Genomic DNA, 16,721 nt, shown 5'->3' on the forward strand with positions numbered 1-16,721 from the left:
TGAACAATCTTGGTAGACACTCACTAGAAGATGTTTCATGCCAAATATCTAAGCTCTAGCTCTTTCGGTTTTTTAAAAGAAGATATTTAAAGTTTTTTCTTTTTGTTGCCATGGCAACCAGAGTTCTGCATGGAATTAAATTCTTTGAACAATTTTTAAAGGTGACCACCAAAGGAACATTCCTGTGAAGTTTGGATGAAATTGGCTTAGTGGTTTATGAGGAGATGTCATTTAAAGTAAAAGTTTACGGACGGACGACAGACGGACGCCGGACGAAAAGCGATCACAAAAGCTCACCCTGTCACTTTGTGACAGGTGAGCTAAAAAATAAGTATTTAATATATCATATCAACTAATTCTGTGCATATATGTAAAATCAACAAAAAAATTTGCTGTTTTATTTCAAGCCTTAACTCAAGTCCATATATTTTCCCCTTCAAAATGGATTCAACCTTAAAGTTTTATTAAAAAATTATGATGTTGTAAACTAATAAATATTTTGGGACCATTTTAACATTATGTTCATAATGGAAAAGAATATTTTTCTAAGATCAATGTATGTAAGGGATTCAGACACTGAAAAGAGTGCAGCACTGTATACATGACATTCTGAATAATGCAAAGGCTGAAATAAGAAGAGAATGATATATCTAGTATAATACATGTACATTCATAGTCCATCACAAGACTTGGAATATTTCAAGAGAATATCTGTTTGTAAAAGATCTTTATTTAATCATGATCTATATTTAATCATTCAAAAGCTGGTACTGAAAATAAATAAACAGTCTTTGCCATAAATATAGAGTCAGATCAGTCTGCCTTCATAATAAATGATATCTTATGTACAGTCATCTTTTCATTTTGGTCATAATCTTTTGGAGGGCAGATATTGCCCATACATTAAATAGCACAATATCTTAATAAAGCAGCATACCTCCAGATTTACGCTAATTTAACAAAAAAATATGAAAATTTATTAAAAAGTAAAATGTTGTGAAGGGAACAGAGGAAATAATTTACAGTCTCTGCAAGCGGCACTTACAATCCAATCAAATAACCAAAGAAAGGTCAAATTATGCAAATACAGCCCTTGCTGCATCAGTCACGCAGTTGAAATATAGAGATTGTTTGAATTGTTTTGGGTTTAACGTCACATTGTCACAGTATAGGTCATATCGCGACGTTTTATCTTTACTGGTGGAGGAAGACCTCAGGTGCCCTTCCGTGCATTATTTCAGGCATGAACAGGCACTTGGGTAGAACCAACGACGTTCCATAAGCTAGCTGGATAGCTTCCTAACTCGAAAGAATCCAAAGTCCCTATCGGACTTTGAACCCACAGCAGTGAAAGGCAAGTGGTTTGAAGTCAATGACCTTAACCACTCGGCCACGGACGCCCCTAATATAGAGATAAATACTGCAATGTGTGTCATTAAATCGCACATAACATGTAAATTAATACTTGAATAACACGTAAATTATTATAATTACTTGACTATTGAATCTTTTCACCTTTTAAAAAATATCATTACATTTTTCTCAAATTTGACTTTCTTGAAATAGTTTTGCTCATCTGGAGGCATGAAGCTTTAACTAGTAGTAAAATGTGTTTGGCTAGCCATCTGCCCAGACTCTACACTTTTAGCTACTTATTTTAATCATATGCAGAAGTGGAACCCTTTAGATCAGCAATGGACCGATCCAAATTCAATGCAGGTCAAGTCCATGTCACAAAATATGCAAATTCAGGATTAATTTTTTTTTTGAAAAGTGTCCCTTATTTCAAAAACATTTCAATTAATGTTTGAACAATGGCTCATGTTATTTTTATATCTTTTATCATTTTATCCTCTTTTTTTTCTTCATCTACTTCATAATTCAGAGATAAATCTTTTACAAAGCAGAATCTATAGTACAATAAGAGAGTATCACAGATCTTGATGGCATTATATTTAGAATATCATGCACATGAATATTCATGACCACTGGAATATGCAAATATTTCCCCATTGACAAGGGAGGTAATTCTCTGCTGGATTAACATACTTCCTGTATTACTGCCCTTGGCATCTGCAACTTTGGTTACATTTTCTTGTTTATTTTCCTGCTAATAAAAGAATGTAAAGGCTTTTGCCATGAATAGGCTGTCAACATAGGGCTTAATGTTAAAACTGCTAAAAGAACATAACAAATTTTGACCTGAAATTAAGAAACGGTTATCATAGGATTCATCTTTAAAAGTAAAAAAAAAAAAACATATTCGGTTATAGACTAGGATACATTTAATAGCTTTAAAATGGAAATGGCATTTAATCATTCATCACCTAAATGCAGTAATGGTCTAAATCCTATTTTAAACCAATGGGACTTAACCTGTAACTGCACTTAGGTGACAATATTTAATATTAAAAGAAAATCGTTTACATGGCAAAGTCTTCAAAAAAAAGCTGAAATAATCTTTGACAAAACTGCTTTAAAATATGGACGTGGTATTGAAATTTATATCAATATGTATATTAAAGTATATTATTATACTAAATATTCAAGAACCCAATTAAAACCTAATGTGAAGCAAATGTGTGTATTGTCATGCTGGTGCAGTCACAGGTTAACTCCATATTCAATTTTATAGAAGTTAACCCATTACTGCACTTATAAAAAGACTAGTATATGGCCAAAATATATCTCTGCTTCGAGAATATTATAATTGAACCTTTCGACAATTATTCAAATAACAATGGAATATTTACTGTAATTTTGTTTGAGGCCCCTCTTTGATTACCAGGATCTCAACACATATACCACCATGAGTAGATGCTGCGGCATAATGTAATGGTGTCTGAAAAACATAAATATTCATGTATATATAAAAGTAACATTGCAATAATAAACTCGCATCATGAATTCGCACAGCAAAAGAATTGCGAATAACAGCGAAAATTAAAACATTGCGAATAATACTGGATTTTCAGTATAACATGAAATTAATGTGTCTGCAATGTTTATTTCATTAATATTTATGATACGCAAATATCCAAAAATTAATTAATTGAGTCTAAAAAAAAATTTGAACAAGAGCCACTGTAGCTGTACATCAAAGGACAAAACAGTAGGTCACTTCATCAAATTACGTACAAAGTTCAATTTTACATCTAAAACTGTGCCTATCCACCAAAATTCATTGCTGTACATCATAGGACAAGACAGTAGCTCACTTCATCAAATTACTTAGGTCAGCTGATATCAAAGTTCAATTTTTCATTTAAAACTGTGCACATGTATGCATTTTCTTCATTGTTACACAATTAAAAACCTTTTTTGTTAAATGTGTATTTATTAGTTTTGATCTCAAGTAACTAGATAAGAACTAGAAATGTGTCCATAGGACACGGGTGCCCCCACCGCGCCACTGTTCTGTCAATCTTTTTACTAAGTCAAGGGAAATAACTCTACAAATACTGGATAAATCCACAAGCGAAACCCAAGGTGCAAATCTAAATATGCTGAGCAACCTGCCCATAAGGTTTAATGACTATGTCAAATCCTTTTTGAGTAACTTTCAACACCAAGTTGAAAATTGCAAAAATTTTCTAAGTTGAAGGGCAATAACTCTAAAAAAAATACTACATAAAAAATCCAGACGAAAATATCTGGTGCACAACTACACATGCTGATCAACATTCCTGTAAAGTTTCATGACTCTAGATCAAATACTTTTTTAGTTACGTGCGACACAAGTTGAAAATTGCAAAATTTTACTAAGTCAAGGGCAATAAATCTGAAAATACTAAAAAAATATCCCAGACGAAAATACCCAGGTGCACAAACTACACATGCTGATCAACATTCCTGTAAAGTTTCATGACTCTAGGTCAAATACTTTTTTAGTTACATGCGACACAAGTTGAAAATTGCAAAATTTTACTAAGACAAGGGGCAATAACTCTGAAAATACTAAAAATATCCAAAACGAAAAATTTACCCCAGGTGCACAACTACACATGCTGATCAACATTCCTGTAAAGTTTCATGACTCTAAGTCAAAATACTTTTTGAGTTTACATGCGACACAAGTTGAAAATTGCCAAAATTTTTACTAAGTCAAGGGCAATAAAACTCTGAAAATACTAAAAATATCCCAGACGAAAAATACCCAGGTGCACAACTACACATGCTGATCAACATTCCTGTAAAGTTTCATGACTCTAGGTCAAATACTTTTTGAGGTACGTGCGACACAAAAGTGAACGGACGGACGGGCGGAAGGACGGACGGAGAAGGGTAAATCTAAATGCCTGCCACTAACGTGGGGGCACAAAAATATTCACTTACCAGTCCAAGATTATTGACGGCATCAATCTGTGCCCCGTACCCAAGTAATTCCTGAACCACCACATCTTGTCCGTTATGACAGGCCACGTGAAGTGCTGTGTTACCATAGCAATTGACTGCATCCACCTCTACACCTAACTCTAGCAGTAATTTGGCAACACTCACTTGACCACTCGATGAGGATGCATGAAGTGGGGTATACATCTATAAAATAAAGGGGCGTTTATTAACATGGAAAAATAAGTATCTTCTACTTAATTAAAGACAAATAAAGTAACAGAAATTAAATGGTCTTAGATGTGGCAGAAATTTAAAAGGCATTGAACATAATTAACAGAAATTAAATTTGACCATAATATAATTTTCAGTAACCTCCCCCCCCATCCCTCCCTAAACTTGTATAGTTCAAGTGACATTATGCTATTTTTCCATTGTCAAGTTTGCTCATTTTTCCGTGTTCAAGTTGAGCTGAATTGACTGTACATTTCAAAAGATTGACTTTATAATGGTGATTGACAAACAGTTGATATTGGAAAATGTTCAGGATAAAACATTAAATCTCCCTAAAATATAAAAAGACTGTCCCACTCTTTTTTATAAATTGAATTTTACGTGTAAATTCTGATGGATATTTTCAGAATTTCCTTGAGCCATGTGAGTTATGGTTCATGCAAAGTAAATTATAAAATTAAAAGGAACTAAGGCAAACTATAAACTTATACTGACTTTCACCTGCATACTCACTATATACCCTTGAATGAGCATAATACCATTTTATCTTTTTCTGCTTCAAACTGCATCTTGTTGTTGTTTAATTTGCATCAGATTGTTTGAATGCAGTCGCTGACCAGGCTCTATAATGGTGGCAGGGGTTAAATTATTTTGGTTTCAAAGATTCAAAAAGTTGACATACCTGTTTATCTTGACAGTTTAATTCAGCACCATGATCAACCAGCATTTTAACAATCTCTACATGACCCATGTAGGCCGCCCAGTGTATTGCTCTACGGTCCTTTTTATCAAAGGCATTAATGGTCGCTCCTTGGTCTAATAATAGCTTTATCATCTAAAAATAACCACAAAATATAATATATTTGTATATCAAAGAAACAGAATCATAACTAGATAATAAGAGTAACCAAAAAATCCAAATTGATGCCAAGTTTTTATTACTAGTTATTATTCTAGAACTGAAAATAAGGCAGTGATGCTAATTTCAACACATTCATCCATTGGCCATACCTAAGTAATCGGTCCAACTTACCATCTTTCCTGGATATCTAACCAGTAATGGCCAATTTTTTGTGAACAATTTACAACTAATTTCTGAATCAGTGGTGAGAGACAAATGACCACGAGACCAATTCCCCGCAATAAATTGCCAAAGGGAAATTTTGCTGTTATGACCAATAGACTCAACGCTTGAGATCAGTTGTCATACAGATATTCACCTAACTTGAACAACTCCCAATTATAAAGCTGATACTCTCCCTATTCAGCTAGGTGGATGGTCGCCAGTAGAGTATGAAAAGTGGGTCCAAGGTACAAGTATAATAACTGACATCGACTGTCATTGAGATATTGACCTCATCCAAGCAACTCCAAGATCACAAATCTGATACTCGCCTTTTTGAGCTAAAAAAACAGACCCCAGAAGTGTACGAACGTAGGTACAAGGTACATATATCAATTTCTAGACATTTAAAAAAGCATAAATACCTCTTTATGGCCGTTGAAAGCAGCATGATGTAGACTTGTCCGGCCTCCTCTATCTGACACGTTCACATTGGTTAAATGTGGAATAAAAGCCTCGGCACATCGCACGGCATTATTTGCTGCGGCCACATGCAGCGGAGTCTGCCAGTTCTTGTCACGTGCATTCACATCAGCTTGATGTTTTAGGAGGGTTTTTACTGTGTCCTGTTGTAGATAAAAGAATAAAGTATATAGGACAAAATTGTCGTGTTGTAATTAAAGGAATACTGTATATAGGACAAAATTGTCGTGTTGTAATTAAAGGAATACAGTATATAGGACAAAATTGTTGTGTTGTAATTAAAGGAATACAGTATATAGGACAAAATTGTCGTGTTGTAATTAAAGGAATACTGTATATAGGACAAAATTGTCGTGTTGTAATTAAAGGAATACAGTATATAGGACAAAATTGTCGTGTTGTAATTAAAGGAATACTGTATATAGGACAAAATTGTCGTGTTGTAATTAAAGGAATACAGTATATAGGACAAAATTGTTGTGTTGTAATTAAAAGAATACTGTATATAGGACAAAATTGTCATGTTGTAATTAAAAGATATGATTTCTGTATATATAAAAAAATTGTTAAGTTGTAATTAAAGACATGATTTCTGTATATAAGACAAAATTGTTGTGTTGTAATTAAAAGGCAAAAGAACACAGTTAAGTTTAAATACATGTATATGGTTTCTATAAAATTTTACTAAGGGAAATAACCCCCAAAGTCCAATTAAGTTGGCGTCTACAGATAGACAGTGGCGGGCATATTGGGAACTACAAAATAAGGTTTAAATCTGAAAACATTTATTCTCTAAAACAAAACGGAAAATGGTTTGAAATTGTGTACTTTTACATTTTATTCAATTCTCAAATATCTGGTAATGTTTAAAATGTTGGTGTTAAGATGGTCATACCTTAATGAAAATCAAGGCTATATTATAATATATGCTATCTATGTGCTGCTATGATGTGTTTAATACTATGATATATAGGGGACAATAATTAACAAAATAGAATTCAACAAAACATTTATACGTATAATTCATAAAATATTAAAACAAGAGGGCCATGATGGCCCTGAGGTCGCTCACCTGTATATAGCCCCCCCACCCCAATTTTTACCCAAGGGCTTTTATTTGTTTATTTGAACAGACTTGGTAGACACCCATAAGAAGATGTTTCATGCTAAAACATCTAAGTTCTAGCTCATTGGGGTTTTTTAAAAGAAGATTTTTTAAGTTTTTACTATACACATATAGTTAAAAACAATGACACCCCTGGGGAAGGGCCAGTTTTGACCCCCAGGCTTTCATTTGAACAAACTTTGTAGATATTTACTTAAAGATGTTTCATGCTTAATATCTAAACTCTAGCTATTTGGGTTTTTTCAAAGAAGATTTTTTAAGTTTTTGCTATACACATATAAGGAAAATCAATGACCCCCACCGGGCTGGGCCAGTTTTCACCCCAGGGCTTTTTATTTGAACATACTTGGTAGACACCCATTAGAACATGTTTCATGCTAAATATCTTAGCTCTAGCTCTTTGAGTTCTTTAAAAGAAGATTTTTTAAGTTTTACTATATTTTGGGGCACCGGGGGGGGCCAATTTTGACCCCAGGGCTTTTATTTGAACAAACTTGGTAGACACTCATTAGAAGATGTTTCATGCTAAATATCTTAGCTCTAGCTCTTTGGGTTCTTTAAAAGAAGATTTTTTAAGTTTTTACTATATGCATATAGGGAAAATCTATGACCCCCTGGAGCGGGGTCAATTTTGACCCCAGGGCTTTTATTTGAACAAACTTGGTAGACATTCACTAGAAGACGTTTCATACCAAATATCTAAGCTCTAGCTCTTATGGTTCTTTAAAAGAAGACTTTTTAAGTTTTTACTATATGCATATAGGGAAAATCAATGACCCCCCGGGGCAGGGTCAATTTTGACCCCAAGGCTTTAATTTGAACAAACTTGGTAGACACTCACTAGAAGATGTTTCATGCTTAATATCTTAGCTCTAGCTCTTTGGGTTCTTTAAAAGAAGATTTTTTAAGTTTTTACTATATGCATATAGGGAAAATCAATGACCCCCTGGGGCGGGGCCAATTTTGACCCCAGGGCTTTTATTTGAACAAGCTTGGTAGACATTCACTAGAAGATGTTTCATGCCAAATATCTAAGCTCTAGCTCTTACGGTTCTTTAAAAGAAGATTTTTTAAGTTTTTACTATATGCATATAGGGAAAATCAATGACCCCCGGGGCAGGGCCAATTTTGACCCCAAGGCTTTTATTTGAACAAACTTGGTAGACACTCAGTAGAAGATGTTTCATGCTAAATATCTTAGCTCTAGCTCTTTGGGTTCTTTAAAAGAAGATTTTTTAAGTTTTTACTATATGCATATAGGGAAAATCAATGACCCCCTGGGGCGGGGCCAATTTTGACCCCAGGGCTTTTATTTGAACAAACTTGGTAGACACTCACTAGAAGATGTTTCATGCCAAATATCTAAGCTCTAGCTCTTAGGGTTGTTTAAAAGAAGATATTTAAAGATTTTTCTTTTGGTTGCCATGGCGGCCAGAGTTCTGCATGGAATTAAATTCTTTGAACAATTTTTAAAGGTGACCACCAAAGGAACATTCCTGTGAAGTTTGGATGAAATTGGCTCAGTGGTTTATGAGGAGATGTCATTTAAAGCAAAAGTTTACGGACGGACGACGGACGACGGACGGACGGACGACGGACGGACGCCGGACGAAAAGCGATCACAAAAGCTCACCCTGTCACTTTGTGACAGGTGAGCTAATAAATAAACACTTAATTGTTTTTTTAATTATTAAAGTATTCAATTAACTAAAAAGAAAAATGCTCCTTTTATTATGTAAGTCTAAAAGAAAACAAGAAGCGCCGCAATGCGACGAAAACCAGGTTTTCAACGACCAAGTTTTGATGTGACAGCAATCAATAGGTCAAAGTGCACTGAAGTTATTGAGTAGAAGCTGAAAATTATATTGTAAGCAAATGACCTTGAACTTGCTCCCAGATATGTAAGTGGCAATCCAAAGCTGCCACTCAGCAAGTTTGGTGAAAGGTCAAAGCAAACTCAAGTTATAACATGAAAACTAAATACATTAACCTTGATCACAGACACATGGGTAGCAATCCCAAGCTGCCTCTTGATATAAGCTTCCCATTCATCAAGTTTGGTGTCAATAGGCCACAGCAAACTCAAGTTATTGAGCGGAAACTGAATTTCTGTTTTTAGTAACAGTGACCTTGACCTTGATCACAGACACCTGGGTAGCAATCCCAAGCTGCCCCTTGATATAAGCTACCTACACACCAAGTTTGGTGTCAATAGGTCAAAGCAAACTCGAGTTATTGAGCAGAAACTGAATTTCTATTTTAAGTAACAGTGACCTTGACCTTGATCACATACACCTGGGTAGCAATCTCAAGCTGCCTCTTGATATGAGCTACCCATACATTAAGTTTGGTGTCAATAAGTCAAAGCAAACTCAAGTTATTGAGCGGAAACTGAATTTCTATTTTTAGTAACAGTGACCTTGACCTTGATCACAGACACCTGGGTAGCAATCCCAAGCTGCCTCTTGATATGAGCTATCCATACACCAAGTTTAGTGTCAATAGTCCAAAGCAAACTCAAGTTATTGAGCGGAAACTGAATTTCTATTTTTAGTAACAGTGACCTTGATCACAGACACCTGGGTAGCAATCCCAAGCTGCCTCTTGATATAAGCTACCTACACACCAAGTTTGGTGTCAATAGGGCAAAGCAAACTCAAGTTATTGAGCGGAAACTGAATTTCTATTTTTAGTAACAGTGACCTTGATCACAGACACCTGGGTAGCAATCCCAAGCTGCCTCTTGATATAAGCTACCTACACACCAAGTTTGGTGTCAATAGGGCAAAGCAAACTCAAGTTATTGACCGGAAACCAAAAGTTGATGCCCGCCCGCCCACACGCCCGCCGACTTCGGCATTACAATAACCCGGTTTTCGTTGAAAACCTGGTTAAATATACATTGATAGAATATAATAGATCATTCAAAAGTAATACAAGACTAAGTACAATTTAGACAAGCATTCCGCTTTAAGATACTTTCATGTTATCTCTGAGACAGTAGCTTTAAAGATAATTAAATTGATCTCGAGAATTAAGAAAACTCATTTTTCCTTCTTGTATTTAAGTAATTTCAATAATGTAAATAGATTTTACATGATGCAGTGAGACAGATTTATCTTCCTTCAATGATATTAAAACCTAGCTAACACTTGTCTTAATTCTTTGGTTTATACAGAATTTGTTTTAGTTCATTTGTGTAGGAAGCTACAACCTTATAGAAAAACTTTTGAATCCGTTCCTGGAACCAACCAGTACTGAACAATGAATGTAAAAATTTTTGCTCAAAGAAACAAAGGCTTGTCCCCGGCAGGGTTTGAACCCATATGGCTAGTGATCATAGGATTATTAGTTTGACATATTCACAACTCGGCCATGCAGCCACTTTTTAAATTAGTTATTTATTTATTTTCTCTATTTGGATGGATATATACAAATTTATATTGTCTCTCATTCATTAAATGATGTAGTAAATAAATAAAAAAGTTTTATCCTGGCAAACACTTCAAATTATCTCAATCATGTCAATACTACAAAAATATTGTTAAATCCAAACACACTTAATATCAGAAATGGCCTGGTCCACCCTTCAATCTGGACAAAATCATTAATCATTTTTAGGGGAGATATCAAAATAAGTACTTACTGAATCTATATGCAAAACTATGATTGGACAGGATGGACATGCACGCTGATCTCGGCCTGCACTGGTTGCATGGGTACAACCAGTTAAAACACTAAAGGTAATTTTTTGAGGGCATTTTATGTCGCTCCGACGATGCCTGTTGTTCATTATTTCAGACATAAACAGGCACCAAAATAGAACTAACAATGTTCTCTAAGCTTGCTGGATATAAGCTTTTTCACAAGTAGAATCTGACAATGCTTGCCCAGCTGGAACCTACAGCGCTGAAAGGCAAGTGTTGTGAAGTTGACGACCATAACCACTTGGTCACAGATGCCCAAAAGGCTAACGGTTAAATTTTTTTACACTTACCTCACTTTTTGAACAACAAGCTCTATGTAGTGGTGTCAACCATTTGTTGTCTTTTGTATTTACACGTGCACCATTCAGTATAAGCAGGTCAGCAATTTCTGCCTCTCCACAATAGGCTGCAGTATGTAAGGGACTTCTTTTCTCAGTGTCCTGAAATTAATAAATTTATCTGAATTAACGCTTCAATGTACCTACCTAAATTTGCGTTTTCCTTCTAGAGCATGGGCCATTTAAAGGCTGCTTGCCCTCGCGAAAATTCCTTAAAATCTTGAAGTTTTCCCCCCTAAAATTCAATTTACAAAAAGTTTTTTTTCTCCTCCTTAACCTTTTGCAAATACACAATGTTATACTTCCTAAAATTTAAAAATTGCCCTGCATTTTAGACTTGCTATGCTTTGAATTTAGAACAGTCTATTAATACTAGGGCTGTAATTGAATATCGCAATATCGATGTATCATCGATATTCATCATCCGATTCAATATGATATCGATACACACTTTCAAATATAATTTTTTTTATTTCTGTTAGTTAATATACCTCTCTTTTTTGCCTAATAAGAGAAGTCACTCTTTCTAGTTTTCTTGGCTAACTTGAACTTTAAACTCTGTTTTCAAATGTCAGTGACAAAAATAACAGAAAAAAAACAAACTTTCTGTTTGTGTGAAGTATTTGTAATGTCTAATAGAAGCATGCATAACACCATGATCCCAATTTAAAACATACATTTAAATGTTTTTCATTGGATTACTGTCAATGCTAATATATCAATATATCGTCGATATTTGTCTCTTGATATATTGATACAAAATTTTCCATCAATTACAGCCCTAATAAATACATTGTAGTTTTCACAAAGAAAATACAAATAACAGCGCCTCATCATTTATATATGCCATTGCAGCACACACTGAATCAGAAAAATTGTATGCAAGGGATACATGTAGTTGTACATTGCATGTATAGTAAAAATTGTAGGAATTGTCAAATGCCAGATCTTCTAAATGTTTGAGATAATCTAAATTGTGTATCAGCTAAATGCCACAGCAGTCTAACAATAGATGAACAACACTTAACACTATATCTTTAAGACCAGAAACTGTCTTCCTGCAAAATTTACCACTATTTATGATTAATACCGGCAGACGCAGGCACTAATTAAAACCACTGATCTTCCAAAAGCTAGCCAGATATTTACATGTAAATGATATAATAGGATTTGAACTCAGTGATTACGGGTAAGTCTTAAAAGTAAGTGGTCTTTACCACTCAGCTACAATCAATAGGCTCGCAGACAAGAGTTTCAAAATCTAATATCCCACAAAGATAATTTCTTTATTCTTTATTTACCTGATAATTGACATCTTCTTTCTTGTATAACAGAGCTCGAACTTCATCAGGATCACCATGGAAGCAAGCTTGAACTAAAGGAGGCTGCAAAGTAAACAAGGAGTATATTTATATCTAACCTTGACTACATGTACATTAAAAATAAAAGCAAATTTTTATGATACTCTATACCACATAGAAAAAACTTTTTGCACCTCACTTTAGTGGGGGCCGATGTAACAATGTACTGACAAATTTGAACTTCTAGACAAGGCTTAAATATTGTGTAGATCAGGTCACTGAAACTTACCTGAAAAATATGCCTGACCCTACAGGCTTTTTAGCTTAGACTTGTAAAAAAAAAAAATAATAATCCCAAATTTAGTGTACAGAAGGGCCTGATACCTAATGTGTACAATCAGACAGGTAAAACTATTGCCTAGTATAACAAAAATGCCGACTCTTTCTGTTACATAATATGTATAATGTATCCATGTTTTATAAAATCAGGGCTCTAGCAACTGGGCGATTTGGGCGACTTAGTCGCCTAAAGTTTCAGAACTTCGCCGAGTTTGAACATCAAAGCGAAAACGACTTCGCCGCGCTTTTTTACTGACCACATGTACATTAAAATATCATACAGCGCATGTTAATTAAGTTAATCCTCGCCTCCAGGCATAAATCAAACTGAATTAGTGACGCACAGTTCCTGCCAATAATTGACATCAATTAACACATTTAAGTGACATGATATGCAGATGCATCGGAGTCCGGGACATTATAGCCATTTAATTCGCCGATGTAAACATCACATATTTTAAGCATAATTTTACGGCACCTGCCACTATTTTATCAGCAAGTGTGAAAAGATTACACCCTGAATTGCTCTTACCATATTTGACAGTAAATACACGCAACCTCACACAGACCGTGTAAATTTACTTGCATATAAATTTATTATAAAGTAATACACACAGAAGCACAAGTAAATGGTTTGATACCGGTTTGATAGTAAAAATGAAATTTGTTAAAGAACTTAAAAAATATTGACCCACATTAAACCAATTTTGGACAAGTAAAAAACAGCAGTCAAAAAGTTACATAAACGTCGGTAAATTATGCGGTAAACTACAAATTTGAACATTTTGTTTTACAATGTCAATGCCTGTTGCAATAGCGGATGAAAAACAATCTAAAAATAATCATTGGATATTTAATTTAATATAATCAAAGTCAACAACAACTAGAATTGTAAGTGTTTTTGCAGGAAACAGACACATTTTCATTTGTCACATATTTTCGCGATGCCGATTTTTACGATGAAAAAATAAAGTTACCAAAAGGAAAATTTGTTTTGTTAAAATGTGTCCAATAGCACTTAAAATGTAGTTTAGTAATGAAAATTCCTTAAGGTATTGTTTACATTAATTTTGATTAAGAATTTTGCCAGTATGTGTTGTACAATGAATATTTTCTTAAGGGAGGGGGGTGTGTGGAGTTAATCAGGAAGAAATTATTATAATGGTCTGATGATAGAGGGTTTTAGAATTTATACTTCAAATATCACTATCAATAAATAGGTAATACTCCTTTTTATAGATCAATTTCAAATCAATGTGCTAAGCACTTTTTCACTTCTCCTTATGTCGTCAAACTTCTCCCTGATAGGACCTGAGGGAGAAGTCACTTCTCCCTAAAATTTTGGTCTAGCTAGAGCCCTGAAAATGGTTCGTCAAAGTGATTCCCAACACACTTCGAGGTGTCATTTTTCTTTTCTTTTTTTCAATACATCATATATTCTGACATTTAGTTTTGAAACTTGGAAGTAGGAGACTGCAAAATCTCTGACATGTGTATGTATATACATTAGAGAAGAAAAGGTGAAACATTTTGGAAGTCATAAAACAAAATAATGGAGTAATTGACTTCAAAACTTCCTTTAATGTTGATGAGGTTATTTATTGTTGTCCCCGGGTACTACTTAATTCGTCTTAATGGCACCCCATGGATGATGCTATCATTTGCAATAACTCAACGGTAAGAGACGCTTTATGTAAGTTGTTTTACTACAACAATTTTGTTTAACTAAACTCTTGGGGCTGTTCAGCATTTTTGGGTACCAATGAGTATTTTTTAAAAGGGAGGGTACTGTCTTGTATACTAAAAGATAGCAGTCGGGTCCTGTCAGTGGTTCTTGGGACCACAAATAACACTAAAAGTTTCACAAAAAGCGACCCACAAAAAGAACCCCTACAGCTACGCAGGGATTTTTTTGGTCTTATTTTATAGCCGATAATCGGTTATATTCCCAATTGAAAATAGTATATTATATTCCCAATCCACAGGAAATAATTCCCAATTCACAAATAAAAATTAGCCGCGTCACGACAAAACCAACATAATGGGTTTGCGCATCCGCCCAGTCTGATCAGGATCCATGCTGTGCACTATAAGTTTCTGTACTCATAATAGGGTTTGTAAACGAATAGTATGGATCCTGACCAGACTGCGCAGATGCGCAAGCTGGTCTGGATCTATGCTGGTCACAAACCCACTATGTTGGTTTTGTCGTGAAGCGGCTCAAATAATGAACAACAACTTCTAAAATCTTTGAAAATAAGAGCTTCTTTACTGTTACAGGTGTTCAAATGTTTGAAAATGCCATCACAGACAGTGATTCTTTGCATTTATTTAATCAATGCAAAATCTAAGTCATGCAATTCCCCCCAAGTTGTAACAAAACATTGATGATTTTCCCAATTCCATGGGTATGGGTCATATTCCCAAAATCCTGAGCACTACTGTCAACACATACAAAACTAAATTAGACCATCAATGGCGCCAATGGAATGTACCCACTGATAAGCGAAGATATTGCCATCCGATTCCATTTTAATTCCCATACAAAATGTAAATTTTTAATGTAGAAATTATGACTAAGCACTTACTTCCAGGTTTCAAAATAAAATTAATAATTGCAGTGTTGTAGACTGCAAGATACACCGGCCACCGATGATAAATTGTGAAGATTTCTGGTATACTGATTAAATGACAGGAATCTTTACTCATACAAAATTAGGTATGAAATAAAGGTGGTGAGTTTGTATGCAAGGTGTGAGTAACAAGTGGTCATGAGAAAACACAAAAATTGCACATCAAAAATTTATTTACCTCGTCTTCCAGTTGCTGCAAAACTAACGTTCCAAGTCTCATTTTAAATTGCATTAAATATTTCTGCTACAAATGATTTACTTCTATTATTTTTGAACGATTTAAAGCAAGTTTAGTTGCAACTCACGAAACTTGACATTGTAGACTCCATTTTGCATTTTTCGGCATACCTCTAAATTCGTCCTAGGAAGTAAGATAAGTTTTGATTGGTTGATAAGTTAGACGGGCACACACCTGTTTTTCACGGCGGGTAATTTGGTATCCAGTATAGTTTACGGCAAGTTTCCCATGCTACATAAAATGTTTTTGCACGACGGGTAATTTTGTATAAGAAAAACATTTTACAGCTTACGCAGGGTATATTCACGGAACTAGACATGTAGGCCTATTACTACTATATTATATGTACATATGATTTAGTGTTAGACAAGTATAATTACTATTTTAACAACACTTTTACCCAAATGCCGTGATTTTTTAAGCCGTTACTTTGACCAAAAATAACATATTAATTTTTGGTCCAGACAGATATAAGGGCGATATATATTTTTTCGTTTTTAAGTTGTTTTCTAAGTTTATAATACTACCTTAGTAACTTAATTAAAAGGTAGAGTCTAATATATGCTATGCACGTCAAACAACAAGATACTCAACGACAAATTATTTAACAATAATTAGCCCGAACACAATTCTTTCAAAAGGTCCAAAACATCTTTAAATTACGTACCACTCAAAGGGAAAGCTTGTAATATAGAGACAACAGTTACCTCCCCTTACCTATAAGCCTATCGCATGAGAACCGTCTTCACAGGATGTCTACCTTGTGATAGACACAAATTTAATGTTTATTAATCATAATATTTTGAAGACAAAAATAGAGCACATGTATCTGGGTACTGATACAAGTTTACCAAGTCTAAGCACAAACGATATATAATTAATCCTTTGAACAGGCCTGGTCTTTCTATTTGAAAGACCCTGCTTTGA

General features: G+C 34.5%; 1 protein-coding gene across 1 annotated transcript in view; it reads right to left on the reverse strand.

The window, feature by feature from the left end:
• Window positions 1-15,776, reverse strand: part of LOC132728246 (serine/threonine-protein phosphatase 6 regulatory ankyrin repeat subunit A-like) — a 32,223-nt gene extending 16,447 nt beyond the window's left edge. The window contains exons 1-8 of the mRNA XM_060713854.1: window positions 15,735-15,776; window positions 12,585-12,668; window positions 11,236-11,385; window positions 6,055-6,255; window positions 5,249-5,401; window positions 4,336-4,539; window positions 2,786-2,842; window positions 2,050-2,107 (exon numbers count right to left, since the gene is read on the reverse strand). Coding sequence (XP_060569837.1) covers window positions 2,050-2,107; window positions 2,786-2,842; window positions 4,336-4,539; window positions 5,249-5,401; window positions 6,055-6,255; window positions 11,236-11,385; window positions 12,585-12,668; window positions 15,735-15,776 — 949 coding nt within the window. The remainder of the gene's footprint in view (window positions 1-2,049; window positions 2,108-2,785; window positions 2,843-4,335; window positions 4,540-5,248; window positions 5,402-6,054; window positions 6,256-11,235; window positions 11,386-12,584; window positions 12,669-15,734) is intronic.
• Window positions 15,777-16,721: the final 945 nt, after the last annotated feature.

Source organism: Ruditapes philippinarum, unplaced genomic scaffold (assembly GCF_026571515.1).
Source record: "Ruditapes philippinarum isolate M1 unplaced genomic scaffold, ASM2657151v2 ctg4827_1_1_1_1, whole genome shotgun sequence".
Lineage (NCBI taxonomy): Eukaryota > Metazoa > Mollusca > Bivalvia > Venerida > Veneridae > Ruditapes > Ruditapes philippinarum.